Genomic DNA, 27,914 nt, shown 5'->3' with positions numbered 1-27,914 from the left:
GTGGGGTTTGGGCAGTGTAGGGAGTCATGCAGTGGTGGTATGTCAGGCTTTAGGGCAGTGCAGTGGTGTTCGGGCAGTGTAGGGGATCGTGCTGGGGGTGGTGTTTTAGGGTTTAGGGCAGTGCAGTGGTGTTCGGGCAGTGTAGGGGGTCTTGCTGGGGGTGGTGTTTTAAGGTTTAGGGAAGTATAGTGGTGTTAGGGCAGTGTAGGGGGTCGTGCTGGGGCTGGTGTTTTAGGGTTTAGGGCAGTGCAGTGGTGTTCGGGCAGTGTATGGGGTCGGTGTTTCAGGGTTTAGGGCAGTGCAGTGGTGTTCGGGCAGTGTAGGGAGTCGTGCTGGGGCTGGTGTTTCAGGGTTTAGGGCAGCACAGTGGTGTTCGGGCAGTGTAGGGAGTCATGCTGGGGCTGGTGTTTCAGGGTTTAGGGCAGTGCAGTGATGTTTGGGCAGTGTAGGGGGTCGTGCGGGGGTTGGTGTTTCAGGGTTTAGGGCAGTTCAGTGGTGTTCGGGCAGTGTAGAGGGTCTTGCAGAGGGTGGTGTTTCAGGGTTTAGGGCAGTGCAGTGGTGTTCGGGCAGTGTATGGGGTCTTGTTGAGGGTGGTGTTTCAGGGTTTAGGGCAGTGCAGTGGTGTTCGGGCAGTGTAGGGGGTCTTGCAGAGGGTGGTGTTTCACGGTTTAGGGCAGTGCAGTGGTGTTCGGGCAGTGTAGGGGTCTTGCTGGGGGTGGTGTTTCAGGCAGTGCAGTGGGGTTTGGGCAGTGTAGGGAGTCATGCAGTGGTGGTATGTCAGGCTTTAGGGCAGTGCAGTGGTGTTCGGGCAGTGTAGGGGATCGTGCTGGGGGTGGTGTTTTAGGGTTTAGGGCAGTGCAGTGGTGTTCGGGCAGTGTAGGGGGTCTTGCTGGGGGTGGTGTTTTAAGGTTTAGGGAAGTATAGTGGTGTTAGGGCAGTGTAGGGGGTCGTGCTGGGGCTGGTGTTTTAGGGTTTAGGGCAGTGCAGTGGTGTTCGGGCAGTGTATGGGGTCGGTGTTTCAGGGTTTAGGGCAGTGCAGTGGTGTTCGGGCAGTGTAGGGAGTCGTGCTGGGGCTGGTGTTTCAGGGTTTAGGGCAGCACAGTGGTGTTCGGGCAGTGTAGGGAGTCATGCTGGGGCTGGTGTTTCATGGTTTAGGGAAGTGCAGTGGTGTTCGGGCAGTGTAGGGGGTCGTGCTGGGGTGGTGTTTTAGGGTTTAGGGCAGTGCAGTGGTGTTCGGGTAGTGTAGGGGGTCGAGCTGGGGTGGTGTTTCAGGGTTTAGGGCAGTGCAGTGGTGTTCGGGCAGTATAGGGGGTCATGCTGGGCGTGGTATTTCAGGGTTTAGGGCAGTGCAGTGGTGTTCGGGCAGTGTAGGGGGTCTTGCTGGGGGTACTGTTTCAGGGTTTAGGACAGTGCAGTGGGGTTCGGGCAGTGTAGGGGGTCGTGCAGGGGGTCGTGTTTCAGGGTTTAGGGCAGTGGAGTGGTGTTCGGGGAGTGTAGGGGGTCGTGCTGGGGCTAGTGTTTCAGGGTTTAGGGCAGCGCAGTAGTGTTCATGCAGTGTAGGGGGTCGTGCTGGGGCTGGTGTTTCAGGGTTTAGGGCAGCGCAGTGGTGTTTGGGCAGTGTAGGGGGTCGTTCTGGCGGTGGTGTTTCAGGGTTTAGGCAGTGCAGTGGTGTTCGGCAGTGTAGGGGGTCATGCAGGGGGTGGTATTTCAGGCTTTAGTGCAGTGGTGTTCGGGCAGTGTGGGGGGTCGTGCAAGTGGGTGGTGTTTCAGGGTTTAGGCAGTGCAGCGGTGTTAGGGCAGTGTGGGGGTCTTGCTGGGAGTGTTATTTCAGGGTTTAGGGCACTGCAGTGGTGTTCGGGCAGTGTGGGGGGTAATGCTGGGGGTGGTGTTTCAGGGTCAAGGATTAGGGCAGTGCAGTGGTGTTCGGACAGTGTAGGGGGTCGTGTTGGGGCTGGTGTTTCAGGGTTTAGGGCAGTGCAGTTGTGCTCGCGCTGTGTAGGGGTCGTGCTGGGGCTGGTGTTTCAGTGTTTAGGGCAGTGCAGTGTTCGGAAAGTGTAGGGGGTCATCCTGGGGTGGTGTTTCAGGGTTTAGGGCAGTGCAGCAGTGTTCGGGCAGTGTAGGGAGTCGTGCTGGGGCTGGTGTTTCAGGGTTTAGGGTAGTGCAGTTGTGCTGGCGCAGTGTAGGGGGTCGTGCTGGCTGATGTTTCAAGTTTTAGGACAGTGCAGTGGTGTCCGGGCAGTGTAGGGGGTCGTGCTGGGGCTGGTGTTTCAGGGTTTAGGGCAGTGCAGTGCAGCGGTGTTCGGGCAGTGTAGTTGGTCATGCTGGTGCTGGTGTTTCAGGGTTTAGGGCAGTGCAGTGGTGTTCGGGCAGTGTAGGGGGTCATGCAGGGGGTGGTGTTTCAGGGTTTAGGGTAGTGCAGTGGTGTTAGGGCAGTGAAGGGGGTCGTGCTGGGGGTGGTGTTTCAGGGTTTAGGGCAGTGCAGTGCAGTGGTGTTCGGCAGTGTAGGGGGTCATGCAGGGGGTGGTATTTCAGGCTTTAGAGCAGTGCAGTGGTGTTCGGGCAGTGTGGGGGGTCGTGCAAGGGGGTGGTGTTTCAGGGTTTAGGGCAGTGCAGCGGTGTTCGGGCAGTGTGGGGGGTCTTGCTGGGGGTGTTGTTTCAGGGTTTAGGGCACTGCAGTGGTGTTCGGGCAGTGTGGGGGGTCATGCTGGGGGTGGTGTTTCAGGGTCAAAGATTAGGGCAGTGCAGTGGTGTTCGGACAGTTCAGGGGTTGTGTTGGGGCTGGTGTTTCAGGGTTTAGGGCAGTGCAGTTGTGCTCGCGCAGTGTAGGGGGTCGCGCTGGGGCTGGTGTTTCAGTGTTTAGGGCAGTGCAGTGTTCGGGCAGTGTAGGGAGTCGTGCTAGGGCTGGTGTTTCAGGGTTTAGGGCAGCGCAGTGGTGTTTGGGCAGTGTAGGGGGTCGTGCTGGGGCTGGTGATTCAGGGTTTAGGCCAGCACAGTGGTGTTCGGGCAGTGTAGGGGGTCGTGCTGGGGCTAGTGTTTCAGGGTTTAGGGCAGCGCAGTCGTGTTCAGGCAGTGTAGGGGGTCGTGCTGGGGCTGGTGTTTCAGGGTTTAGGGCAGCGCAGTGGTGTTTGGGCAGTGTAGGGGGTCGTTCTGGGGCTGGTGTTTCGGGGTTTTGAGCAGAGCAGTGGTGTTCGGGCAGTGTAGGGGGACGTGCTGGGGGTAGAGTTTCAGGGTTTACGGGAGTGGTGTTCAGGCAGTGTAGGGGGTCGTGCTGGGGCTGGTGTTTCAGGGTTTAGGGCAGTTCAGTGGTGTTCGGGCAGTGTAGGGGGTTGTGCTGGGGCTGGTGTTTCAGGGTTTAGGGCAGTGCAGTGGTGTTCCGGCAGTGTAGGGGGTCGTGCTGGCTGATGTTTCAGGGTTTAGGGCAGTGCAGTGGTGTCCGGGCAGTGTAGGGGGTCGTGCTGGGGCTGGTGTTCAGGGTTTAGGACAGTGCAGCGGTGTTCGGGCAGTGTAGTTGGTCATGGTGGTGCTGGTGTTTCAGGGTTTAGAGCAGTGCAGTGGTGTTCGGGCAGTGTAGGGGGTCATGCAGGGGGTGGTGTTTCAGGGTTTAGGGTAGTGCAGTGGTGTTAGGACAGTGTAGGGGGTCGTGCTGGCGGTGGTGTTTCAGGGTTTAGGGCAGTGCAGTGGTGTTCGGCAGTGTAGGGGGTCATGCAGGGGGTCATGCAGGGGGTGTTATTTCAGGCTTTAGTGGAGTGGTGTTCGGGCAGTGTGGGGGGTCGTGCAAGGGGGTGGTGTTTCAGGGTTTAGGCAGTGCAGCGGTGTTCGGGCAGTGTGGGGGGTCTTGCTGGGGGTGTTGTTTCAGGGTTTAGGGCACTGCAGTGGTGTTCGGGCAGTGTGGGGGGTCTTGCTGGGGGTGTTGTTTCAGGGTTTAGGGCACTGCAGTGGTGTTCGGACAGTGTAGGGGGTCGTGTTGGGGCTGGTGTTTCAGGGTTTAGGGCAGTGCAGTTGTGCTCGCGCTGTGTAGGGGTCGTTCTGGGGCTGGTGTTTCAGTGTTTAGGGCAATGCAGTGTTCGGGCAGTGTAGGGGGTCTTCCTGGGGTGGTGTTTCAGGGTTTAGGGCAGTGCAGTGGTGTTCGGGCAGTGTAGGGAGTCGTGCTGGGGCTGGTGTTTCAGGGTTTAGGGCAGCGCAGTGGTGTTCGGGCAGTGTAGGGAGTCGTGCTGGGGCTGGTGTTTCATAGTTTAGGGCAGTGCAGTGGTGTTCGGGCAGTGTAGGGGGTCGTGCTGGGGTGGTGTTTTAGGGTTTAGGGCAGTGCAGTGGTGTTCGGGCAGTGTAGGGGGTCTTGCTGGGGGTGGTGTTTTAGGGTTTAGGGCAGTGCAGTGGTCTTCGGGTAGTGTAGGGGGTCGAGCTGGGGTGGTGTTTCAGGGTTTAGGGCAGTGCAGTGGTGTTCGGTCAGTCTAGGGGGTCATGCTGGGCGTGGTATTTCAGGGTTTAGGGCAGTGCAGTGGTGTTCGGGCAGTGTAGGGGGTCTTGCTGGGGGTGCTGTTTCAGGGTTTAGGACAGTGCAGTGGGGTTCGGGCAGTGTAGGGGGTCGTGCTTGGGGTCGTGTTTCAGGGTTTAGGGCAGTGGAGTGGTGTTCGGGGAGTGTAGGGGGTCGTGCTGGGGCTAGTGTTTCAGGGTTAAGGGCAGCGCAGTAGTGTTCATGCAGTGTAGGGGGTCGTGCTGGGGCTGGTGTTTCAGGGTTTAGGGCAGCGCAGTGGTGTTTGGGCAGAGTAGGGGGTCGTTCTGGCGGTGGTGTTTCAGGGTTTAGGGCAGTGCAGTGGTGTTCGGCAGTGTAGGGGGTCATGCAGGGGGTGGTATTTCAGGCTTTAGTGCAGTGGTGTTCGGGCAGTGTGGGGGGTCGTGCAAGTGGGTGGTGTTTCAGGGTTTGGGCAGTGCAGCGGTGTTAGGGCAGTGTGGGGGTCTTGCTGGGGCTGGTGTTTCAGGGTTTAGGGCAGTGCAGTGGTGTTCGGGCAGTGTAGAGGGTCGTGCTGGGGCTGGTGTTTCAGTGTTTAGGGCAGTGCAGTGTTGTTCGGGCAGTGTAGGGGGTCGTGCTGGGAGTGGTGTTTCAGGGTTTAGGGCAAAGCAGTGGTGTTCGGGCAGTGTAAGGGGTCATGGGGGGGTGGTGTTTCAGGGTTTAAGGCAGTGCAGTGGTGTTCGGGCAGTGTAGGGGGTCGTGCCAGGGTTGGTGTTTCAGGGTTTAGGGCAGTGCAGTGGTGTTCGGGCAGTGTAGGGGGTCTTGCTGGGGGTGGTGTTTCAGGGTTTCAGGCAGTGCAGTGGGGTTCGGGCAGTGTAGGGGATCATGCAGGGGGTGGTGTTTCAGAGTTTAGGGAAGTGCAGTGGTTTTCGGGCAGTGTAGGGGATCTTGCAGGGCTGGTGTTCAGGGTTTAGGGCAGTGGTTTTCAGGCAGTGTAGGGGTTTTTGCAGGGGGTGGTGTTTCAGGGTTTAGGGTAGTGGTGTTCTGGCAGTGTAGGGGTTTTTGCTGGGGGTGGTGTTTCAGGGTTTAGGGCAGTGGTGCAGTGGTGTTTGGGAAGTGTAGGGGGTCTTGCTGGGGTGGTGTTTCAGGGTTTAGGGCAGTGGTGTTCAGGCAGTGTCGGGGGTTTTGCTGGGGGTGGTGTTTCAGGGTTTAGGGCAGTGCAGTGGTGTTCAGGTAGTGTGGAGGGTTGTGCTGGGGGTGAGGTTTTTGGGTTTAGGGCAGTGCAGTGGTGTTCGGGCAGTGTAGGGGGTAGGGCTGGGGGTGGGTTTCAGGATTTAGGCCAGTGTAGTGGTGTTCGGGCAGTATAGGGGGTCGTGCAGGGGGTGGTGTTTCAGGGTTTAGGGCAGTGGTGTTCGGGCAGTGTAGGGGGTCTTGCTGAGGGTGGTGGTTCAGGGTTTAGGGCAGTTATGGAGTGGTGATCCAGCAGTGTAGGGGGTCCTGCAGGGGGTGGTGTTTCAGGGTTTAGCGCACTGGTATTCGGGCAGTGTAGGGGGTCTTTCTGGGTTTGGTTTTGTAGGGTTTATGACAGTGGTATTCGGACAGTGTAGCGGCTCTTGCTGGGGGTGGTTTCAGGGTCAAGGATTAGGGCAGTGGAGTGGTGTTCGGACAGTGTAGGGGGTCGTGTTGGGGCTGGTGTTTCAGGGTTTAGGGCAGTGCAGTGGTGTTCGGGCAGTGTAGGGTGTCGTGCTGGGGGTGGCGTTTCAGGGTTTTTGGGCAGTGGTGTTCGGGCAGTGTAGGGGGTCGTGCTGGGGCTGGTTTTTCAGGGTTTAAGGCAGTTCAGTGGTGTCCGGGCAGTGTAGGGGGTTGTGCTGGGGCTGGTGTTTCAGGGTTTAGGGCAGTGCAGTGATGTTCTGGCAGTGTAGGGGGTCGTGCTGGCTGATGTTTAAGGGTTTAGGGCATTGCAGTGGTGTTCGGGCAGTGTAGAGGGTAGTGCTGGGGCTGGTGTTTCAGGGTTTAGGACAGTGCAGCGGTGTTCGGGCAGTGTAGTTGGTCATGCTGGGGCTGGTGTTTCAGGGTTTAGGGCAGTGCAGTGGTGTTAGGGCAGTGTACGGGGTCATGCGGGGGGCGGTGTTTCAGGGTTTAGGGCAAAGCAGTGGTGTTAGGGCAGTGTAGGGAGTCGTGCTGGTGGTGGTGTTTTAGTGTTTAGGGCTGTGCAGTGGTGTTCGGGCAGTGTTGGAGGGTCGTGCAGGGGGTGGTGTTTCAGGGTTTAGGGAAGTGCAGTGGTTTTCGGGCAGTGTTAGGGGGTCTTGCAGGGGTGGTGTTTCAGGGTTTAGGGCAGTGGTGTTCGGGCAGTGTAGGGGGTTTTGCTGGGTGTGGTGTTTCAGGGTTTAGGGCAGTGCAGTGGTCTTCGGGCAGTGCAGGGGGTTGTGCTGGGGCTGGTGTTTTATGGTTTAGGGGAGTGCAGTGGTGTTAAGGTAGTGTGGGGGGTGGTGCTGGGGGTGGTGTTTTAGGGTATAGGGCAGTGCAGTGGTCGGGCAGTGTAGGGGGTTTTGCTGGGGGTGGTGCTTTAGGGTTTAGGGCAGTGCAGTGGTGTTCGGGCAGTGTAGGGGGTCGTACAGGGTTTGGTGTTTCAGGGTTTAGGGCAGTGCACTGGTGTTTGGGCAGTGTAGGGGGTCATGCTGGGGCTGGTGTTTCAGGGTTTTGGGCAGAGCAGTGGTGTTCGGGCAGTGTAGCGGGTCATGCTGGGGGTTGTGTTTTAGGGATTAGGGCAGTGCAGTGGTGTTCGGGCAGTGAAGGGGGTCGTACTGGTGGTTGTGTATTAGGGTTTAGAGCAGTGCAGTGGTGTTCGGGCAGTGTAGGGGATCGTGCTGGGGGTGGTGTTTTAGGGTTTAGGGCAGTGCAGTGGTGTTCGGGCAGTGTAGGGGGTCTTGCTGGGGGTGGTGTTTTAAGGTTTAGGGAAGTGTAGTGGTGTTAGGGCAGTGTAGGGGGTCGTGCTGGGGCTGGTGTTTTAGGGTTTAGGGCAGTGCTGTGGTGTTCGGGCAGTGTATGGGGTCGGTGTTTTATGGTTTAGGAGATTGCAGTGGTGTTAGGATAGTATGGGGGTCGTGCTTGGGGTGGTGTTTTAGGGTATAGGGCAGTGCAGTGCTGTTCAGGCAGTGTAGGAGGTCATGCTGGGTGCGGTGTTTTTGGGTATAGGGCAGTGCAGTGGGGTTCGGGCAGTGTAGGGGGTCATGCAGGGGGTGGTGTTTCAGGGTTTAGGGAAGTGCAGTGGTTTTCGGGCAGTGTAGGGGATCTTGCAGGGCTGGTGTTCAGGGTTTAGGGCAGTGGTGTTCGGGCAGTGTAGGGGGTCATGCAGGGGGTGGTCTTTCAGGGTTTAGGGTAGTGCAGTGGTGTTAGGGCAGTGTAGGGGGTCGTGCTGGCGGTGGTGTTTCAGGGTTTAGGGCAGTGCAGTGGTGTTCGGCAGTGTAGGGGGTCATGCAGGGGGTCATGCAGGGGGTGTTATTTCAGGCTTTAGTGGAGTGGTGTTCGGGCAGTGTGGGGGGTCGTGCAAGGGGGTGGTGTTTCAGGGTTTAGGCAGTGCAGCGGTGTTCGGGCAGTGTGGGGGGTCTTGCTGGGGGTGTTGTTTCAGGGTTTAGGGCACTGCAGTGGTGTTCGGGCAGTGTGGGGGGTCATGCTGGGGGTGGTGTTTCAGGGTCAAGGATTAGGGCAGTGCAGTGGTGTTCGGACAGTGTAGGGGGTCGTGTTGGGGCTGGTGTTTCAGGGTTTAGGGCAGTGCAGTTGTGCTCGCGCTGTGTAGGGGTCGTGCTGGGGCTGGTGTTTCAGTGTTTAGGGCAATGCAGTGTTCGGGCAGTGTAGGGGGTCTTCCTGGGGTGGTGTTTCAGGGTTTAGGGCAGTGCAGTGGTGTTCGGGCAGTGTAGGGAGTCATGCTGGGGCTGGTGTTTCAGGGTTTAGGGCAGCGCAGTGGTGTTCGGGCAGTGTAGGGAGTCGTGCTGGGGCTGGTGTTTCATGGTTTAGGGCAGTGCAGTGGTGTTCGGGCAGTGTAGGGGGTCGTGCTGGGGTGGTGTTTTAGGGTTTAGGGCAGTGCAGTGGTGTTCGGGCAGTGTAGGGGGTCTTGCTGGGGGTGGTGTTTTAGGGTTTAGGGCAGTGCAGTGGTCTTCGGGTAGTGTAGGGGGTGGAGCTGGGATGGTGTTTCAGGGTTTAGGGCAGTGCAGTGGTGTTCGGTCAGTATAGGGGGTCATGCTGGGCGTGGTATTTCAGGGTTTAGGGCAGTGCAGTGGTGTTCGGGCAGTGTAGGGGGTCTTGCTGGGGGTGCTGTTTCAGGGTTTAGGACAGTGCAGTGGGGTTCGGGCAGTGTAGGGGGTCGTGCTTGGGGTCGTGTTTCAGGGTTTAGGGCAGTGGAGTGGTGTTCGGGGAGTGTAGGGGGTCGTGCTGGGGCTAGTGTTTCAGGGTTTAGGGAAGCGCAGTAGTGTTCATGCAGTGTAGGGGGTCGTGCTGGGGCTGGTGTTTCAGGGTTTAGGGCAGCGCAGTGGTGTTTGGGCAGAGTAGGGGGTCGTTCTGGCGGTGGTGTTTCAGGGTTTAGGGCAGTGCAGTGGTGTTCGGCAGTGTAGGGGGTCATGCAGGGGGTGGTATTTCAGGCTTTAGTGCAGTGGTGTTCGGGCAGTGTGGGGGGTCGTGCAAGTGGGTGGTGTTTCAGGGTTTAGGCAGTGCAGCGGTGTTAGGGCAGTGTGGGGGTCTTGCTGGGAGTGTTGTTTCAGGGTTTAGGGCACTGCAGTGGTGTTCGGGCAGTGTGGGGGGTAATGCTGGGGGTGGTGTTTCAGGGTCAAGGATTAGGGCAGTGCAGTGGTGTTCGGACAGTGTAGGGGGTCGTGTTGGGGCTGGTGTTTCAGGGTTTAGGGCAGTGCAGTTGTGCTCGTGCTGTGTAGGGGTCGTGCTGGGGCTGGTGTTTCAGTGTTTAGGGCAGTGCAGTGTTCGGACAGTGTAGGGGGTCATCCTGGGGTGGTGTTTCAGGGTTTAGGGCAGTGCAGCAGTGTTCGGGCAGTGTAGGGAGTCGTGCTGGGGCTGGTGTTTTAGGGTTTAGAGCAGCGCAGTGGTGTTCGGGCAGTGTAGGGAGTCATGCTGGGGCTGGTGTTTCAGGGTTTAGGGCAGTGCAGTGGTGTCCGGGCAGTGTAGGGCGTCGTGCTGGGGCTGGTGTTCAGGGTTTAGGACAGTGCAGCGGTGTTCTGGCAGTGTAGTTGGTCATGGTGGTGCTGGTGTTTCAGGGTTTAGAGCAGTGCAGTGGTGTTCGGGCAGTGTAGGGGGTCATGCAGGGGGTGGTGTTTCAGGGTTTAGGGCAGTGCAGTGGTGTTCGGCAATGTAGGGGGTCATGCAGGGGGTGGTATTTCAGGCTTTAGTGCAGTGGTGTTCGGGCAGTGTGGGGGTCGTGCAAGGGGGTGGTGTTTCAGGGTTTAGGGCACTGCAGTGGTGTTCGGGCAGTGTGGGGGGTCATGCTGGGGGTGGTGTTTCAGGGTCAAGGATAAGGGCAGTGCAGTGGTGTTCAGACAGTGTAGGGGGTCGTGTTGGGGCTGGTGTTTCAGGGTTTAGGGCAGTGCAGTTGTGCTCGCTCTGTGTAGGGGTCGTGCTGGGGCTGGTTTTTCAGTGTTTAGGGCAATGCAGTGTTCGGGCAGTGTAGGGGGTCCTCCTGGGGTGGTGTTTCAGGGTTTAGGGCAGTGCAGTGGTGTTCGGGCAGTGTAGGGAGTCGTGCTGGGGCTGGTTTTTCAGTGTTTAGGGCAATGCAGTGTTCGGGCAGTGTAGGGGGTCCTCCTGGGGTGGTGTTTCAGGGTTTAGGGCAGTGCAGTGGTGTTCGGGCAGTGTAGGGAGTCGTGCTGGGGCTGGTGTTTCAGGGTTTAGGGCAGCGCAGTGGTGTTCGGGCAGTGTAGGGAGTTGTGCTGGGGCTGGTGTTTCAGGGCTTAGGGCAGTGCAGTGGTGTTCGGGCAGTGTAGGGGGTCGTGCTGGGGTGGTGTTTTAGGGTTTAGGGCAGTGCAGTGGTGTTCGGCAATGTAGGGGGTCATGCAGGGGGTGGTATTTCAGGCTTTAGTGCAGTGGTGTTCGGGCAGTGTGGGGGTCGTGCAAGGGGGTGGTGTTTCAGGGTTTAGGGCACTGCAGTGGTGTTCGGGCAGTGTGGGGGGTCATGCTGGGGGTGGTGTTTCAGGGTCAAGGATAAGGGCAGTGCAGTGGTGTTCAGACAGTGTAGGGGGTCGTGTTGGGGCTGGTGTTTCAGGGTTTAGGGCAGTGCAGTTGTGCTCGCTCTGTGTAGGGGTCGTGCTGGGGCTGGTTTTTCAGTGTTTAGGGCAATGCAGTGTTCGGGCAGTGTAGGGGGTCCTCCTGGGGTGGTGTTTCAGGGTTTAGGGCAGTGCAGTGGTGTTCGGGCAGTGTAGGGAGTCGTGCTGGGGCTGGTGTTTCAGGGTTTAGGGCAGCGCAGTGGTGTTCGGGCAGTGTAGGGAGTTGTGCTGGGGCTGGTGTTTCAGGGCTTAGGGCAGTGCAGTGGTGTTCGGGCAGTGTAGGGGGTCGTGCTGGGGTGGTGTTTTAGGGTTTAGGGCAGTGCAGTGGTGTTCGGGCAGTGTAGGGGGTCTTGCTGGGGGTGGTGTTTTAGGGTTTAGGGCAGTGCAGTGGTGTTCGGGTAGTGTAGGGGGTCGAGCTGGGGTGGTGTTTCAGGGTTTAGGGCAGTGCAGTGGTGTTCGGGCAGTTTAGGGGGTCATGCTGGGCGTGGTATTTCAGGGTTTAGGGCAGTGCAGTGGTGTTCGGGCAGTGTAGGGGGTCTTGCTGGGGGTGCTGTTTCAGGGTTTAGGACAGTGCAGTGGGGTTCGGGCAGTGTAGGGGGTCGTGCAGGGGGTCGTGTTTCAGGGTTTAGGGCAGTGGAGTGGTGTTCGGGGAGTGTAGGGGGTCGTGCTGGGGCTAGTGTTTCAGGGTTTAGGGCAGCGCAGTAGTGTTCATGCACTGTAGGGGGTCATGCTGGGGCTGGTGTTTCAGGGTTTAGGGCAGCGCAGTGGTGTTTGGGCAGTGTAGGGGTCGTTCTGGCGGTGATGTTTCAGGGTTTAGGGCAGTGCAGTGGTGTTCGGCAGTGTAGGGGGTCATGCAGGGGGTGGTATTTCAGGCTTTAGTGCAGTGGTGTTCGGGCAGTGTAGGGGGTCGATCTGGGGGTGGTGTTTCAGGGATTAGGGCAGTGCAGTGGTGTTCGGGCAGTGTAGGGGGTCTTGCTGGGGGTTGTGTTTTAGGGTTTAGGGCAGTGCAGTGGTGTTCAGGCAGTGTAGGGGGGCGATCTGGGGGTGGTGTTTCAGGGTTTAGGGCAGAACAGTGGTGTTCGGGCAGTGTGGGGGGTCATGCTGGGCGTGGTGTTTCAGGGTTTAGGGCAGTGCAGTGGTGTTCGGGCAGTGTAGGGGGTCTTGCTGGGGGGTGCTGTTTCAGGGTTTAGGGCAGTGCAGTGGGGTTCAGGCAGTGTAGGGGGTCATGCAGGGGGTCGTGATTCAGGGTTTAGGGCAGTGGAGTGGTGTTAGGGGAGTGGAGGGGGTCGTGCAGGGGGTGGTGTTTCAGGGTTTACGGCAGTGCAGTGGTGTTTTGGCAGTGTAGCGGGTCAAGCAGGGGGAGGTGTTTCAGGGTTTAGGACAGTGCAGTAGAGTTTGGCAGTGTAGGGGGTCGTACAGGGGGTGGTGTTTCAGGGTTTAGGGCAGTGCAGTGGTGTTCGGGCAGTGTAGGGGGTCGTGCTGGGGCTGGGGTTTCAGGGTTTAGGGAAGAGCAGTGGTGTTCGGGCAGTGTAGGGGTTCCTGCTGGGGCTGGTGTTTCAGGGTCTAGGGCAGTGAAGTGGTGTTCGGGCAGTTAATGGGTTCCTGCTGGGGCTGGTGTTTCAGGGTTTAGGGCAGTGCAGTGGTGTTCGGGCAGTGTAGGGGGTCGTGCTGGCTGATGTTTCAGGGTTTAGGGCAGTGCAGTGGTGTTCGGGCAGTGTAGAGGGTCGTGCTGGGGGTGGTGTTTCAGGGTTTAGGGCAGTGCAGTGGTGTTTGGGCAGTGTAGGAGGTCGTGCTGGGGGTGGTGTTTCAGGGTTTAGGGCAGTGCAGTGGTGTTCGGGCAGTGTAGGGGGTCGTGCAGGGTTTGGTGTTTCAGGGTTTAGGGCAGTACAGTGGTGTTCGGGCAGTGTAGGGGGTCTTGCAGGGCGTGGTGTTTCAGGGTTTAGGGCAGTGGTGCAGTGGTGTTAGGTCAGTGTAGGGGTCTTGCAGGGGGTGGTGTTTCAGGGTTTAGGGCAGGGGCATTCGGGCAGGGTAGGCGTTCTTGCTGTGGGTGGTGTTTCAGGGTTCAGGGCAGTGGTGTTCAGGCAGTGTAGGAGGTCGTGCTGGGTCGTGTTTCAGGGTTTAGGGCAGTGCAGTGGTGTTCGGGCAGTGTAGGGGGTCATGCAGGGGGTGGTGTTTCAGGGTTTAGGGCAGTGCAGTGGTGTTCAGGCAGAGTAGGGGATCATGCTGGGGGTGGTCTCTCAGGGTTTAGGGCAGTGGTGGTCCGGCAGAGTAGGGGGTCGTGCTGGGGCTGGTGTTTTATGGTTTAGGGCAGTTCAGTGGTGTTTGGGTAGTGTAGGGGGTCGTGGTGGTGCTAGTGTTGCAGGGTTTAGGGCAGTACAGTGGTGTTTGGGCCGTGTAGGGGGTCGTGCTGGGGTGGTGATCCAGGATTTAGGGCAGTGCAGTGGTGTTCGGGCAGTGTAGGGGGATGTGCTGGGGGTGGTGTTTCAGGGTTTAGGGCAGAGCAGTGGTGTTCGGGCAGTGTAGGGTGTTGTGCTGGGGGTGGTGTTTCAGGGTTTAAGCCACTGCAGTGGTGTTCGGACAGTGTAGGGGATCGTGCAGGGGGGTTGTTACAGGGTTTAGGGAAGTGCAGTGGTGTTCGGGCAGTGTAGAGGGTCGTGCTGGGGCTGGTGTTTCAGGGTTTAGGGCAGTGCAGTGGTGTTAGGGCAGTGTAGGAGGTCGTGCTGGGGGTGGTGTTTCAGGGTTTAGGGCAAAGCAGTGGTGTTCGGGCAGTGTAGGGAGTCGTGCTGGTGGTGGTGTTTCAGGGTTTAGGGCACTGCAGTGGTGTTAGGGCAGTGTAGGGGTGTCGTGCTGGGGCTGCTGTTTCAGGGTTTAAGGAAGTTCAGTGGTGTTCGGGCAGTGTAAGGGGTCGTGCTGGGGCTGGTGTTTCAGGGTTTAGGGCAGTGCAGTGGTGTTCCGACAGTGTAGGGGGTCGTGCTGGCTGATCTTTCAGGGTTTAGGGCAGTGCAGTGGTGTTCGGGCAGTGTAGAGGGATGTGCTGGGGCTGGTGTTTCAGGGATCAGGGCAGTGCAGTGGTGTTAGGGCAGTGTAGGGGGTCGTGCTGGGGGTGGTGCTTCAGGGTTTAGGGCAAAGCAGTGGTGTTCGGGCAGTGTAGGGAGTCGTGCTGGTGTTGTTGTTTCAGGGTTTAGGGAAGTGCAGTGGATTTCGGGCAGTGTAGGGGGTCTTGTAGGGGTGGTGTTTCAGGGTTTAGGGCAGTGGTGTTTTGGCAGTGTAGGGGGTTTTGCTGGGTGTGGTATTTCAGGGTTTAGGGAAGTGCAGTGGTGTTTGGGCAGTGTGAGGGGTCGTGCTGGGGCTGGTGTTTTAGGGTTTAGGGTAGTGCAGTGGTGTTGGGGCAGTGTAGGGGGTTTTGCTGGGGGTGGTGCTTTAGTGTTTAGGGCAGTGCAGTGGTGTTCGGGCAGTGTAAGGGGTCGTACTGGGGTTGGTGTTTCAGGTTTTAGGGCAGTGCAGTGGTGTTCGGGCAGTGTAGTGGGTCGTGCCGGGTTAGGTGTTTCAGGGTTTAGGGCAGTACAGTGGTGTTCGGGCAGTGAAGGGGGTCTTGCAGAGGAGGTGTTTCAGGGTTTAGGGCAGTGGTGTTTGGGCAGTGTAAGGGGTTTTGCTGGGTGTGGTGTTTCAGGATTTAGGGCAGTGCAGTGGTGTTCGGGGAGTGTGGGGGGTCGTGCAAGGGGATGGTGTTTCAGGGTTCAGGGCAGCGGTGTTCGGGCAGTGTGGGGGTTCATGGTGGGGGTGGTGTTTCAGGGTCAAGGATTAGGGCAGTGATGTTAGGGCACTGTAGGGGGTCGTGCTGGGGGTGGTGTTTCAGGGTTTAGGGCAGTGCAGTGGTGTAAGGCAGTGTAGGGGGTCATGCAGGGGGTGGTATTTCAGGCTTTGGAGCAGTGCAGTGGTGTTCGGGCAGTGTGGGAGGTCATGCAAGGGGCTGGTGTTGCAGGGTTTAGGGCAGCGGTGTTCGGGCAGTGTGGGGGGTCATGGTGGGTGTGGTGTTTCAGGGTCAAGGACTAGGGCAGTGGTGTTCGGACAGTGTAGGGGGTCGTGTTGGGGCTGATGTTTCAAGGTTTAGGGCAGTGCAGTTGTGCTCGCGCAGTGTAGGGGGCCGTGCTGGGGCTGGTGTTTCAGTGTTTAGGGCAGTGCAGTGTTCGGTCAGTGTAGGGGGTCGTCCTGGGGTGGTGTTTCAGGGTTTAGGGCAGTGCAGTGGTGTTCTGGCAGTTTAGGGGGTCGTGTTTGGGCTGGTGTTTCAGGGTTTAGGGCAGTGATGTTCAGGCAGTGTAGGGGGTTTTGCTGGGGGTGGTGTTTCAGGGTTTAGGGCAGTGCAGTAGTGTTCAGGTAGTGTGGGGGGTTGTGCTGGGGTGGGGTTTTAGGGTTTAGGGCAGTGCCGTGGTGTTCGGGCAGTGTAGGGGGTCGTGCAGGGGGTTTGTTTCAGGGTTCATGGCAGTGCGGTAGTGTTCGGGCAGTGTAGGGGGTCTTGCAAGGGGTGGTGTTTCAGGGTTTAGGGCAGTGGTGTTCGGGCAGTGTAGGCGGTCTTGCTGGGGTGGCGTTTATGGGTTTAGGGCAGTGGTGCAGTGGTGTTCCAGCAGTGTAGGGGGTCCTATAGGGGGTGGTGTTTCAGGGTTTAGGGCACTGGTATTCGGGCAGTGTAGGGGGTCTTGCTGGGTGTGGTGTTGCAGGGATTATGGAAATGGTATTCAGACAGTGTAGCGGCTCTTGCTGGGGGTGGTGTTTCAGGGTTTAGGGCAGTGCAGTGGTGTTCGGGTAGTGTAGGGGGTCGAGCTGGGGTGGTGTTTCAGGGTTTAGGGCAGTGCAGTGGTGTTCGGGCAGTATAGGGGGTCATGCTGGGCGTGGTATTTCAGGGTTTAGGGCAGTGCAGTGGTGTTCGGGCAGTGTAGGGGGTCTTGCTGGGGGTGCTGTTTCAGGGTTTAGGACAGTGCAGTGGGGTTCGGGCAGTGTAGGGGGTCGTGCAGGGGGTCGTGTTTCAGGGTTTAGGGCAGTGGAGTGGTGTTCGGGGAGTGTAGGGGGTCGTGCTGGGGCTAGTGTTTCAGGGTTTAGGGCAGCGCAGTAGTGTTCATGCACTGTAGGGGGTCATGCTGGGGCTGGTGTTTCAGGGTTTAGGGCAGCGCAGTGGTGTTTGGGCAGTGTAGGGGTCGTTCTGGCGGTGATGTTTCAGGGTTTAGGGCAGTGCAGTGGTGTTCGGCAGTGTAGGGGGTCATGCAGGGGGTGGTATTTCAGGCTTTAGTGCAGTGGTGTTCGGGCAGTGTAGGGGGTCGATCTGGGGGTGGTGTTTCAGGGATTAGGGCAGTGCAGTGGTGTTCGGGCAGTGTAGGGGGTCTTGCTGGGGGTTGTGTTTTAGGGTTTAGGGCAGTGTAGGGGGGCGATCTGGGGGTGGTGTTTCAGGGTTTAGGGCAGAACAGTGGTGTTCGGGCAGTGTGGGGGGTCATGCTGGGCGTGGTGTTTCAGGGTTTAGGGCAGTGCAGTGGTGTTCGGGCAGTGTAGGGGGTCTTGCTGGGGGGTGCTGTTTCAGGGTTTAGGGCAGTGCAGTGGGGTTCAGGCAGTGTAGGGGGTCATGCAGGGGGTCGTGATTCAGGGTTTAGGGCAGTGGAGTGGTGTTAGGGGAGTGGAGGGGGTCGTGCAGGGGGTGGTGTTTCAGGGTTTACGGCAGTGCAGTGGTGTTTTGGCAGTGTAGCGGGTCAAGCAGGGGGAGGTGTTTCAGGGTTTAGGACAGTGCAGTAGAGTTTGGCAGTGTAGGGGGTCGTACAGGGGGTGGTGTTTCAGGGTTTAGGGCAGTGCAGTGGTGTTCGGGCAGTGTAGGGGGTCGTGCTGGGGCTGGGGTTTCAGGGTTTAGGGAAGAGCAGTGGTGTTCGGGCAGTGTAGGGGTTCCTGCTGGGGCTGGTGTTTCAGGGTCTAGGGCAGTGAAGTGGTGTTCGGGCAGTTAATGGGTTCCTGCTGGGGCTGGTGTTTCAGGGTTTAGGGCAGTGCAGTGGTGTTCGGGCAGTGTAGGGGGTCGTGCTGGCTGATGTTTCAGGGTTTAGGGCAGTGCAGTGGTGTTCGGGCAGTGTAGAGGGTCGTGCTGGGGGTGGTGTTTCAGGGTTTAGGGCAGTGCAGTGGTGTTTGGGCAGTGTAGGAGGTCGTGCTGGGGGTGGTGTTTCAGGGTTTAGGGCAGTGCAGTGGTGTTCGGGCAGTGTAGGGGGTCGTGCAAGGTTTGGTGTTTCAGGGTTTAGGGCAGTACAGTGGTGTTCGGGCAGTGTAGGGGGTCTTGCAGGGCGTGGTGTTTCAGGGTTTAGGGCAGTGGTGCAGTGGTGTTAGGTCAGTGTAGGGGTCTTGCAGGGGGTGGTGTTTCAGGGTTTAGGGCAGGGGCATTCGGGCAGGGTAGGCGTTCTTGCTGTGGGTGGTGTTTCAGGGTTCAGGGCAGTGGTGTTCAGGCAGTGTAGGGGGTCGTGCTGGGTCGTGTTTCAGGGTTTAGGGCAGTGCAGTGGTGTTCGGGCAGTGTAGGGGGTCATGCAGGGGGTGGTGTTTCAGGGTTTAGGGCAGTGCAGTGGTGTTCAGGCAGAGTAGGGGATCATGCTGGGGGTGGTCTCTCAGGGTTTAGGGCAGTGGTGGTCCGGCAGAGTAGGGGGTCGTGCTGGGGCTGGTGTTTTATGGTTTAGGGCAGTTCAGTGGTGTTTGGGTAGTGTAGGGGGCCGTGGTGGTGCTAGTGTTGCAGGGTTTAGGGCAGTACAGTGGTGTTTGGGCCGTGTAGGGGGTCGTGCTGGGGTGGTGATCCAGGATTTAGGGCAGTGCAGTGGTGTTCGGGCAGTGTAGGGGGATGTGCTGGGGGTGGTGTTTCAGGGTTTAGGGCAGAGCAGTGGTGTTCGGGCAGTGTAGGGTGTTGTGCTGGGGGTGGTGTTTCAGGGTTTAAGCCACTGCAGTGGTGTTCGGACAGTGTAGGGGATCGTGCAGGGGGGTTGTTACAGGGTTTAGGGAAGTGCAGTGGTGTTCGGGCAGTGTAGAGGGTCGTGCTGGGGCTGGTGTTTCAGGGTTTAGGGCAGTGCAGTGGTGTTAGGGCAGTGTAGGAGGTCGTGCTGGGGGTGGTGTTTCAGGGTTTAGGGCAAAGCAGTGGTGTTCGGGCAGTGTAGGGAGTCGTGCTGGTGGTGGTGTTTCAGGGTTTAGGGCACTGCAGTGGTGTTAGGGCAGTGTAGGGGTGTCGTGCTGGGGCTGCTGTTTCAGGGTTTAAGGAAGTTCAGTGGTGTTCGGGCAGTGTAAGGGGTCGTGCTGGGGCTGGTGTTTCAGGGTTTAGGGCAGTGCAGTGGTGTTCCGACAGTGTAGGGGGTCGTGCTGGCTGATCTTTCAGGGTTTAGGGCAGTGCAGTGGTGTTCGGGCAGTGTAGAGGGATGTGCTGGGGCTGGTGTTTCAGGGATCAGGGCAGTGCAGTGGTGTTAGGGCAGTGTAGGGGGTCGTGCTGGGGGTGGTGCTTCAGGGTTTAGGGCAAAGCAGTGGTGTTCGGGCAGTGTAGGGAGTCGTGCTGGTGTTGTTGTTTCAGGGTTTAGGGAAGTGCAGTGGATTTCGGGCAGTGTAGGGGGTCTTGTAGGGGTGGTGTTTCAGGGTTTAGGGCAGTGGTGTTTTGGCAGTGTAGGGGGTTTTGCTGGGTGTGGTATTTCAGGGTTTAGGGAAGTGCAGTGGTGTTTGGGCAGTGTGAGGGGTCGTGCTGGGGCTGGTGTTTTAGGGTTTAGGGTAGTGCAGTGGTGTTGGGGCAGTGTAGGGGGTTTTGCTGGGGGTGGTGCTTTAGTGTTTAGGGCAGTGCAGTGGTGTTCGGGCAGTGTAAGGGGTCGTACTGGGGTTGGTGTTTCAGGTTTTAGGGCAGTGCAGTGGTGTTCGGGCAGTGTAGTGGGTCGTGCCGGGTTAGGTGTTTCAGGGTTTAGGGCAGTACAGTGGTGTTCGGGCAGTGAAGGGGGTCTTGCAGAGGAGGTGTTTCAGGGTTTAGGGCAGTGGTGTTTGGGCAGTGTAAGGGGTTTTGCTGGGTGTGGTGTTTCAGGATTTAGGGCAGTGCAGTGGTGTTCGGGGAGTGTGGGGGGTCGTGCAAGGGGATGGTGTTTCAGGGTTCAGGGCAGCGGTGTTCGGGCAGTGTGGGGGTTCATGGTGGGGGTGGTGTTTCAGGGTCAAGGATTAGGGCAGTGATGTTAGGGCACTGTAGGGGGTCGTGCTGGGGGTGGTGTTTCAGGGTTTAGGGCAGTGCAGTGGTGTAAGGCAGTGTAGGGGGTCATGCAGGGGGTGGTATTTCAGGCTTTGGAGCAGTGCAGTGGTGTTCGGGCAGTGTGGGAGGTCATGCAAGGGGCTGGTGTTGCAGGGTTTAGGGCAGCGGTGTTCGGGCAGTGTGGGGGGTCATGGTGGGTGTGGTGTTTCAGGGTCAAGGACTAGGGCAGTGGTGTTCGGACAGTGTAGGGGGTCGTGTTGGGGCTGATGTTTCAAGGTTTAGGGCAGTGCAGTTGTGCTCGCGCAGTGTAGGGGGCCGTGCTGGGGCTGGTGTTTCAGTGTTTAGGGCAGTGCAGTGTTCGGTCAGTGTAGGGGGTCGTCCTGGGGTGGTGTTTCAGGGTTTAGGGCAGTGCAGTGGTGTTCTGGCAGTTTAGGGGGTCGTGTTTGGGCTGGTGTTTCAGGGTTTAGGGCAGTGATGTTCAGGCAGTGTAGGGGGTTTTGCTGGGGGTGGTGTTTCAGGGTTTAGGGCAGTGCAGTAGTGTTCAGGTAGTGTGGGGGGTTGTGCTGGGGTGGGGTTTTAGGGTTTAGGGCAGTGCCGTGGTGTTCGGGCAGTGTAGGGGGTCGTGCAGGGGGTTTGTTTCAGGGTTCATGGCAGTGCGGTAGTGTTCGGGCAGTGTAGGGGGTCTTGCAAGGGGTGGTGTTTCAGGGTTTAGGGCAGTGGTGTTCGGGCAGTGTAGGCGGTCTTGCTGGGGTGGCGTTTATGGGTTTAGGGCAGTGGTGCAGTGGTGTTCCAGCAGTGTAGGGGGTCTTGCAGGGGGTGGTGTTTCAGGGTTTAGGGCACTGGTATTCGGGCAGTGTAGGGGGTCTTGCTGGGTGTGGTGTTGCAGGGATTATGGCAGTGGTATTCAGACAGTGTAGCGGCTCTTGCTGGGGGTGGTGTTTCAGGGTTTAGGGGAGTGCAGTGGTGTTCGGGCAGTGTAGGGTGTCGTGCTGGGGGTGGTGTTTCAGGGTTTAGCGCAGTGCAGTGGTGGTCGGGCAGAGTAGGGGGTCATGCTGGGGGTGGAGTTTCAGGGTTTACGGGAGTGGTGTTCGGGCAGTGTAGGGGGTCTTGCTGGGGGTGGTTTTTCAGGGTTTAGAGCAGTGGTGTTCGGGCAGTGTAAGGGGTCGTGCTGGGGCTGGTGTTTCAGGGTTTAGGGCAGTGCAGTGGTGTTCCGGCAGTGTAGGGGGTTGTACTGGCTGATGTTTCAGGGTTTAGGGCAGTGCAGTGGTGTTCCAGCAGTGTAGGGGGTCGTGCTGGGGCTGTTGTTTCAGGGTTTAGGGCAGTGCAGCGGTGTTCGGGCAGTGTAGTTGGTCATGGTGGGGCTGGTGTTTCAGGGTTTAGTGCAGTGCAGTGGTTTTTGGGCAGTGTAGGGGGTCATGCAGGGGGTGGTGTTTCAGGGTTTAGGGTAGTGCAGTGGTGTTAGGGCAGTGTAGGGTTCGTGCTGGGGGTGGTGTTTCAGGGTTAAGGGCAGTGCAGTGGTGTAAGGCAGTGTAGGGGGTCATGCAGGGGGTGGTGTTTCAGGGTTTAGGGCTGTGCAGTGGTGTTCGGGCAGTGTTGGAGGGTCATGCAGGGGGTGGTGTTTCAGGGTTTAGGGAAGTGCAGTGGTTTTCGGGCAGTGTAGGGGGTCTTGCAGGGGAGGTGTTTCAGGGTTTAGGGCTGTGGTGTTTGGGCAGTGTAGGGATTTTGCTGGGTGTGGTGTTTCAGGGTTTAGGGCAGTGCAGTGGTGTTCGGGCAGTGTGGGGGGTCGTGCAAGGGGATGGTGTTTCAGGGTTCAGGGCAGCGGTGTTTGGGCAGTGTGGGGGTTCATGGTGGGGGTGGTGTTTCAGGGTCAAGGATTAGGGCAGTGGTGTTAGGGCAGTGTAGGGGGTCGTGCTGGGGGTGGTGTTTCAGGGTTTAGGGCAGTGCAGTGGTGTAAGGCAGTGTAGGGGGTCATGCAGGGGGTGGTATTTCAGGCTTTGGAGCAGTGCAGTGGTGTTCGGGCAGTGTGGGGGGTCATGCAAGGGGCTGGTGTTGCAGGGTTCAGGGCAGCGGTATTCGGGCAGTGTGGGGGGTCATGGTGGGGGTGGTGTTTCAGGGTCAAGGACTAGGGCAGTGGTGTTCGGACAGTGTATGGGGTTATGTTGGGGCTGATGTTTCAAGGTTTAGGGCAGTACAATTGTGCTCGCGCAGTGTAGGGGGCCGTGCTGGAGCTGGTGTTTCAGTGTTTAGGGCAGTGCAGTGTTCGGTCAGTGTAGGGGGTCGTCCTGGGGTGGTGTTTCAGGGTTTAGGGCAGTGCAGTGGTGTGCGGGCAGTTTAGGGGGTCGTGTTGGGGCTGGTGTTTCAGGGTTTAGGGCAGTGCAGTGGTGTTCGGGCAGTGTAGCGGGTCGTGCTGGGGCTGATGTTTCGGGTTTAGGGCAGCGCAGTGGTGTTCGGGCAGTGTAGGGGGTCGTGCTGGGGCTGGTGTTTCAGGGTTTAGGGCAGTGCAGTGGTGTTCGGGCAGTGTATTGGGATGTGCTGGGGTGGTGTTTCAGGTTTTAGGGCAAAGCAGTGTTGTTTGGGCTGTGTGAGGGGTCGTGCTGGGGCTAGTGTTTTAGGGTTTAGGGGAGTGCAGTGGTGTTCGGGCAGTGTAGGGGGTTGTGCTGGGGCTGGTGTTTTAGGGTATAGGGCAGTGCAGTGGTGTTCAGGCAGTGTAGGGGGTCGTGCTGGGGGCGGTGTTTTAGGGTATAGGGCAGTACAGTGGTGTTCGGGCAGTGTAGGGGGTCGTGCTGGGGTGGTGTTTTAGGGTTTAGGGCAGTGCAGTGGTCAGGCAGTGTAGGGGGTCGTGCTGGGGCTGGTGTTTCAGGGTTTAGGGCAGTGCATTGGTGTTCTGGCAGAGTAGGGGGTCGTGCTGGCTGATGTTACAGGGTTTAGGGCAGTGCAGTGGTGTTCCGGCAGTGTAGGGGGTCATGCTGGGGCTGGTGTTTCAGGGTTTTGGGCAGTGCAGCGGTGTTCGGGCAGTGTAGTTGGTCATGCTGGGGCTGGTGTTTCAGGGTTTAGGGCAGTGCAGTGGTGTTCGGGCAGTGTAGGGGGTTATGCAGGGGGTGGTGTTTCAGGGTTTAGGGTAGTGCAGTGGTGTTAGAGCAGTGTAGGGGGTCGTGCAGGGGGTGGTGTTTCAGGGTTTAGGGCAGTGGTGTTCAGGCAGTGTAGGGGGTCGTGCTGGGGGTTGTGTTTCAGGGTTTAGGGCAGTGCAGTGGTGTTCGGGCAGTGTAGGGGGTCGTGCAGGGGGTGGTGTTTCAGGGTTTAGGGCAGTACAGTGGTGTTTGGGCAGTGTAAGGGGTCTTGCAGGGGGTGGTGTTTCAGGGTTTATGGCAGTGGTGTTCGGGCAGTATAGGCGGTCTTGCTGGCGGTGGCGTTTAAGGGTTTAGGGCAGTGCTGCAGTGGTGTTCCAGCAGTGTAGGGGGTCTTGCAGGGGGTGGTGTTTCAGGGTTTAGGGCACTGGTATTCGGGCAGTGTAGGGGGTCTTGCTGGGTGTGGTGTTGCAGGGTTTATGGCAGTGGTATTCGGACAGTGTTGCGGCTCTTGCTGGGGGTGGTGTTTCAGGGTCTAGGGCAGTGCAGTGGTGTTCGGGCAGTGTAGGGTGTCGTGCTGGGGTTGGTGTTTCATGGTTTAGGGCAGTGCAGTGGTTGTCGGGCAGAGTAGGGGGTCATGCTGGGGGTGGTGTTTCAGGGTTTACGTGAGTGGTGTTCGGGCAGTGTAGGTGGTCTTGCTGGGGTGGTGTTTCAGGGTTTAGGGCAGTGGTGTTTGGGCAGTGTAGGGGGTCGTGCTGGGGCTGGTGTTTCAGGGTTTAGGGCAGTTCAGTGGTGTTCGGGCAGTGTAGGGGGTTGTGCTGGGGCTGGTGTTTCAGGGTTTAGGGCAGTGCAGTGGTGTTCCGCCAGTGTAGGGGGTTGTGCTGGCTGATGTTTCAGGGTTTAGGGTAGTGCAGTGGTGTTCCGGCAGTGTAGGGGGTCATGCTGGGGCTGGTGTTTCAGGGTTTAGGGCAGTGCATCGGTGTTCGGGCAGTGTAGGCGGTCATGCAGGGGGTGGTGTTTCAGGGTCTAGGGGAGTGCAGTGGTGTTAGGGCAGTGTAGGGGGTCGTGCTGGGGGTGGTGTTTCAGGGTTTAGGGCAGTGCAGTGGTGTAAGGCAGTGTAGGGGGTCATGCAGGGGGTGGTATTTCAGGCTTTAGAGCAGTGCAGTGGTTTCGGGCAGTGTGGGGGGTCGTGCAAGGGGGTGGTGTTTCAGGGTTTAGGGCAGGGCAGCGGTGTTTGGGCAGTGTGGGGGGTCATGCTGGGGGTGGTGTTTAAGGGTCAAGGATTAGGGCAGTGCAGTGGTGTTCCGACAGTGTAGGGGGTCGTGTTGGGGCTGTTGTTTCAGGGTTTAGGGCAGTGCAGTGTTCGGTGAGTGTAGGGGGTCGTCCTGGGGTGGTGTTTCAGGGTTTAGGGCAGTTCAGTGGTGTTAGGGCAGTGTGGGGGTCGTGCTGGAGCTGGTGTTTCAGGGTTTAGGGCACCGCAGTGGTGTTCGGGCAGTGTAGGGGGTCGTGCTGGGGCTGGTGTTTCAGGGTTTAGGGCAGAGCAGTGGTGTTCGGGCCGTGTAGGGGGTCGTGCTGGGGGTGGTGTTTCAGGGTTTAGGCCACTGCAGTGGTGTTCGGGCAGTGTAGGGGATCGTGCAGGGGGTGGTTTTGCAGGGTTTAGGGCAGTGCAGTGGTGTTCGGGCAGTGTAGGGGGTTGGGCAGGGGGTGGTGTTTCAGGGTTTAGGGAAGTGCAGTGGTGTTCGGGCAGTGTAGGTGGTCTTGCTGTGGTGGTGTTTCAGGGTTTAGGGCAGTGTAGGGGGTCATGCTGGGTGTGGTGTTTCAGGGTTTAGTGCAGTGCAGTGGTGTTCGTGCAGTGTGAGGGGTCATGCTGGGGCTGGTGTTTTAGGGTTTAGGGAAGTGCAGTGGTGTTCGGGCAGTGTAGGGGGTCGTGCAGGGCGTGGTGTTTTAGGGTTTAGGGAAGTGCAGTGGTTTTCGGCAGTGTAGGGGTCTTGCAGAGCTGGTGTTCAGGGTTTAGGGCAGTGATGTTTGGAGTGTGTAGGGTTTTGCTGGGGGTGGTGTTTCAGGGTTTAGGGCAGTGGTGCAGTGGTGTTCCGGCAGTGTAGGGGGTCTTGCAGGGGGTGGTGTTTTAGGGTTTAGGGCAGTGCAGTGGTGTTCAGGTAGTGTGGGGGGTCGTACTCGGGTTTTGGGCATTGCAGTGGTGTTCGGGCAGTGTAGGGGGTCGTGCTGGGGGTGGTGTTTCAGGGTTTAGTCCAGTGCACTGGTGTTCGGGTAGTATAGGGGGTCGTGCAGGGGGTTTGTTTCAGGGTTTAGGGCAGTGCGGTGGTGTTCGGGCAGTGTAGGGGGTCTTGCAGGGGGTGATGTTTTAGGGTTTAGGGCATTGGTGTTCGGGCAGTGTAGGCAGTCTTGCTGGGGATGGCGTTTAAGGGTTTAGGGCAGTGGTGCAGTGGTGTTCCAGCAGTGTAGGGGGTAAGGCAGGGGGTGGTGGTTTAGGGCACTGGTATTTGGGCAGTGTAGGGGGTCTTGCTGGGTGTGGTTTTGCAGGGTTTATGGCAGTGGTTTTCGGACAGTGTAGCAGCTCTTGCTGGGGGTGGTGTTTCAGGGTTTAGGGCAGTGCAGTGGTGTTCGGGCAGTGTAGGCTGTCGTGCTGGGGGTGGTGTTTCAGGGTTTACGGGAGTGGTGTTTGGGCAGTGTAGGGGTCTTGCTGGGGGTGGTGTTTCAGGGTTTAGGGCAGTGGTGTTCGGGCAGTGTAGGGGGTCGTGCTGGGCCTGGTGTTTCACGGTTTAGGGCAGTTCAGTGGTGTTCGGGCAGTGTAGGGGGTCTTGCTGGTGCTGGTGTTTCAGGATTTAGGGCAGTGCAGTGGTGTTCGGGAAGTGTAGGGGGTTATGCAGGGGGTGGTGTTTCAGGGTTTAGGGTAGTGCAGTGGTGTTAGGGCAGTGTAGGGTGTCGTGCTGGGGGTGGTATTTCAGTGTTTAGGGCAGTGCAGTGGTGTAAGGCAGTCTAGGGGGTCATGCAGGGGGTGGTATTTCAGGCTTTAGAGCAGTGCAGTGGTGTTCGGGCAGTGTGGAGGGTCGTGCAAGGGGGTGGTGTTTCAGGGTTGAGGGCAGGGCAGCGGTGTTCGGGCAGTGTGGGGGGTCATGCTGGGGGTGGTGTTTCAGGGTCAAGGATTAGGGCAGTGGAGTGGTGTTTCCTGACCTCTCGTCAGCCATTTTGAGCCCCAAGTGGAGCTGTCGTGTCTGGACCCCACGAGTGATGAGGAACTGCAATACCTGGGAACCGTGCACTATTGTCAAGTGCAACTCCTTCTCGACGTTCTACGAACTTGTGGTTTCGACCATTTGTGGCCCAAGCCTCCAGCAGGTTTTGCAGCAAAAATCAGAGGCCTGCCACGTCCAGAGTCACCCTGGGGTCCTGTGAAGCATTTCCTCAAGAGGCGTCTTTGCGATCCCTTGCCCGTTGGCTAGTGGGTCCACCGAAGACTTTCATCTCAACTCAAAGGACTCCCCTGGTTGCTCCAGGCCTGCCCTCACTCACCTACACTGGGTGAGTCCCTCAGACCTTGCTGGTCTGCACCATCGACTTTCTTTACTCTACATGAGACTTGCTTTTGCCAAGGTTTGTTGGCTCCAATCCGGTTGCCGACACCGCCATCAGCTGCAGACATCATGGGACACTCCGAATCCAGCTGCTGGTCATCGTCGATCTCTCCTGGACTTCGTGAGCGAAGAGTCAAAACACCATCGACGACCTGAAATCACCCGACATCCGTGGGCATCCATCTTCCTGGCCCCGGGTCACTGGCAAATGACTGTGAACACTGTCCCTTCAATTTTCAGGTCTCCTATATCTTGAATCCAGCCTTGGATTCCACCGGACACTTCTTCAGTCGCCGCAAGCAGCAAGTCTTCTTTGGTCTCTATAGAAAACAGCGACGCGACCCGACACCAAAAGACACCTATGCACCCGGCATCCCTGGGTGAGGTAACTCGTGCACTCCGGTGCCCTAGTGTGTGTTGGCCCTCGAATTACTTACCTTGTAAGTGGCTTGCTTGTAGACTTCCTCGAAGTACCCTAAAACTTTAAAAATCAAACCGCGACTTGCTCCATTGCAATCAATAGGGAACCCGCTTCTGTGTTCTCACACTGCACGCGTCTCCCGTGGGTCTGTTACTTACCTGCTATCACTGCAGTCGTGAAGCCCAAGCAATTCTACAGGCCCTAGGCCTTGTCATTCTGCAAGTCGACTTTTCTAAACCTCTTTTTTAGTATATGGTCTAGTATGCCCCTAGGGCCCCTGCCATATTTGTGCTTCACTTATTGTGAAACATTGATATTTGAATGTGTTCCTGGCTTCTAATCTCATAAAGAGATTAGTAGAGTGTGTATAGAAATAAATACATATATATTTGATATATATACCTGTGTGGTGTCCTTTCATTTGGTAATTCAAGAGATTATAAGGTAAAACAAGCTGCTTTACATTCCTCTGAGACTTAGCCTGAAGGCTGCTCTCCACAGCTACCACTAGGATAGCTTTCTTTAAAAGGTTGTCTTAAACCTATTTACCATAAGAGTCGAATTGGACTGGTGCAAGGTGGCCACTATAACTAGAGACCAGCATATGCCAGGCCAACTTCTCACACTGAACCTAACACCAGCAGATGTATGGTAGCGTCTTTGTTGTGCCTCCCTTCCTGAACCTAACACCAGCAGATGTACGGTAGCGTCTTTGTTGTGCCTCCCTTCCTGAACCTAACGCCAGCAGGTGTACGGTAGCATCTTTGTTGTGCCTCCCTTCCTGAACCTAACGCCAGCAGGTGTACGGTAGCATGTTTGTTGTGCCTCCCTTCCTGAACCTAACGCCAGCAGGTGTACGGTAGCATGTTTGTTGTGCCTCCCTTCCTGAACCTAACGCCAGCAGGTGTATGGTAGTTTCTTTGTTGTGCCTCGCTTCCTAACACTTCTGTTATATTTTCTTGCAGTTTGTCCCATTCCGTGATTACATCGACCGCACTGGGAACCACGTCCTCAGCATGGCCCGGCTGGCCAAAGATGTCCTGGCTGAGATTCCGGACCAGTTTATATCCTACATGAAAGCCCGCGGCATCAAACCTAACCCTGCACCACTGCCCTACACCCCCCCGGGACACATCCTTCAGACACAAATCTAACGATGGCAGGAGCTTCCAGAAAAACACATCTACCTAGTTGGCCACGGGACTTCTCGTCGTTTCAGCCTTTCATCCTCAGATGCATCCCCAGACATCAGGATTGTCCGTGGAAAGTATCTTGTATGTTGCTGTGTCCCCCCAAGGCCAGGCAGTGAGAGGTAGTGTGAATCCAGCTGACCAAACCAGTGGGAAAGCATTGTATTTGAAACGATAGCTGGGGTGTTTACAAACCCCATTATGACAGTCTCTCAGAAAGAACTTGTGGGAAGCAGAACTTGCCTCGTTTCCAACAGAGTGGGAGCGAGTGAAAGAGGGTCAGGACAATGCCCCCTTCTCAGTGACATTACTTCCTGTAAAGATGGCAGTCATTACATGATTCAGTCTTTACTGTTGTGACTCTTCCTCTCTTGCACCTAGTAACATGGTGATGACGTTTATTGCCTCAATTCTCTTCCTTCCCAAGGGGTTGCTTAACCTTTGACCTGTTTTCAAGAGTCCTTTCTTTTTTTCACTATGTGAATGAGATTTTTGCCTGCCTTATGAAGTTTTTTCTCCCTCCCTCACCTGAAAGCTAACTACTGATTCAGTGGACTCTTGGATAATGATATCTTTTTGCTCAATGAATGTCTTTCCCACTTGATGCTGTTGCTCTATGCAGGGGCGGCCTTAGGCATGTGCAAGCTGTGCACCTGCACAGGGCCGCCAAACCCCAGGGGCCGCCACGAGGAATCGGATACAATACATATTCGTGGCGGCCCCTGGCAG

General features: G+C 57.6%; 1 protein-coding gene across 1 annotated transcript in view; it reads left to right on the top strand.

Moving 5' to 3' along the window:
• Positions 1 to 27,149, top strand: part of LOC146870586 (copine-8-like) — a 1,950,277-nt gene extending 1,923,128 nt beyond the window's left edge. Inside the window, exon 17 of the mRNA XM_085643269.1 lies at positions 26,961 to 27,149. Coding sequence (XP_085499395.1) covers positions 26,961 to 27,149 — 189 coding nt within the window. The remainder of the gene's footprint in view (positions 1 to 26,960) is intronic.
• Positions 27,150 to 27,914: the final 765 nt, after the last annotated feature.

This window comes from Triturus cristatus, chromosome 1_1, assembly GCF_964204655.1.
Source record: "Triturus cristatus chromosome 1_1, aTriCri1.1, whole genome shotgun sequence".
NCBI classification, from domain to species: Eukaryota; Metazoa; Chordata; class Amphibia; order Caudata; family Salamandridae; genus Triturus; species Triturus cristatus.
This window is presented reverse-complemented; position numbering and strand designations above follow the sequence as displayed.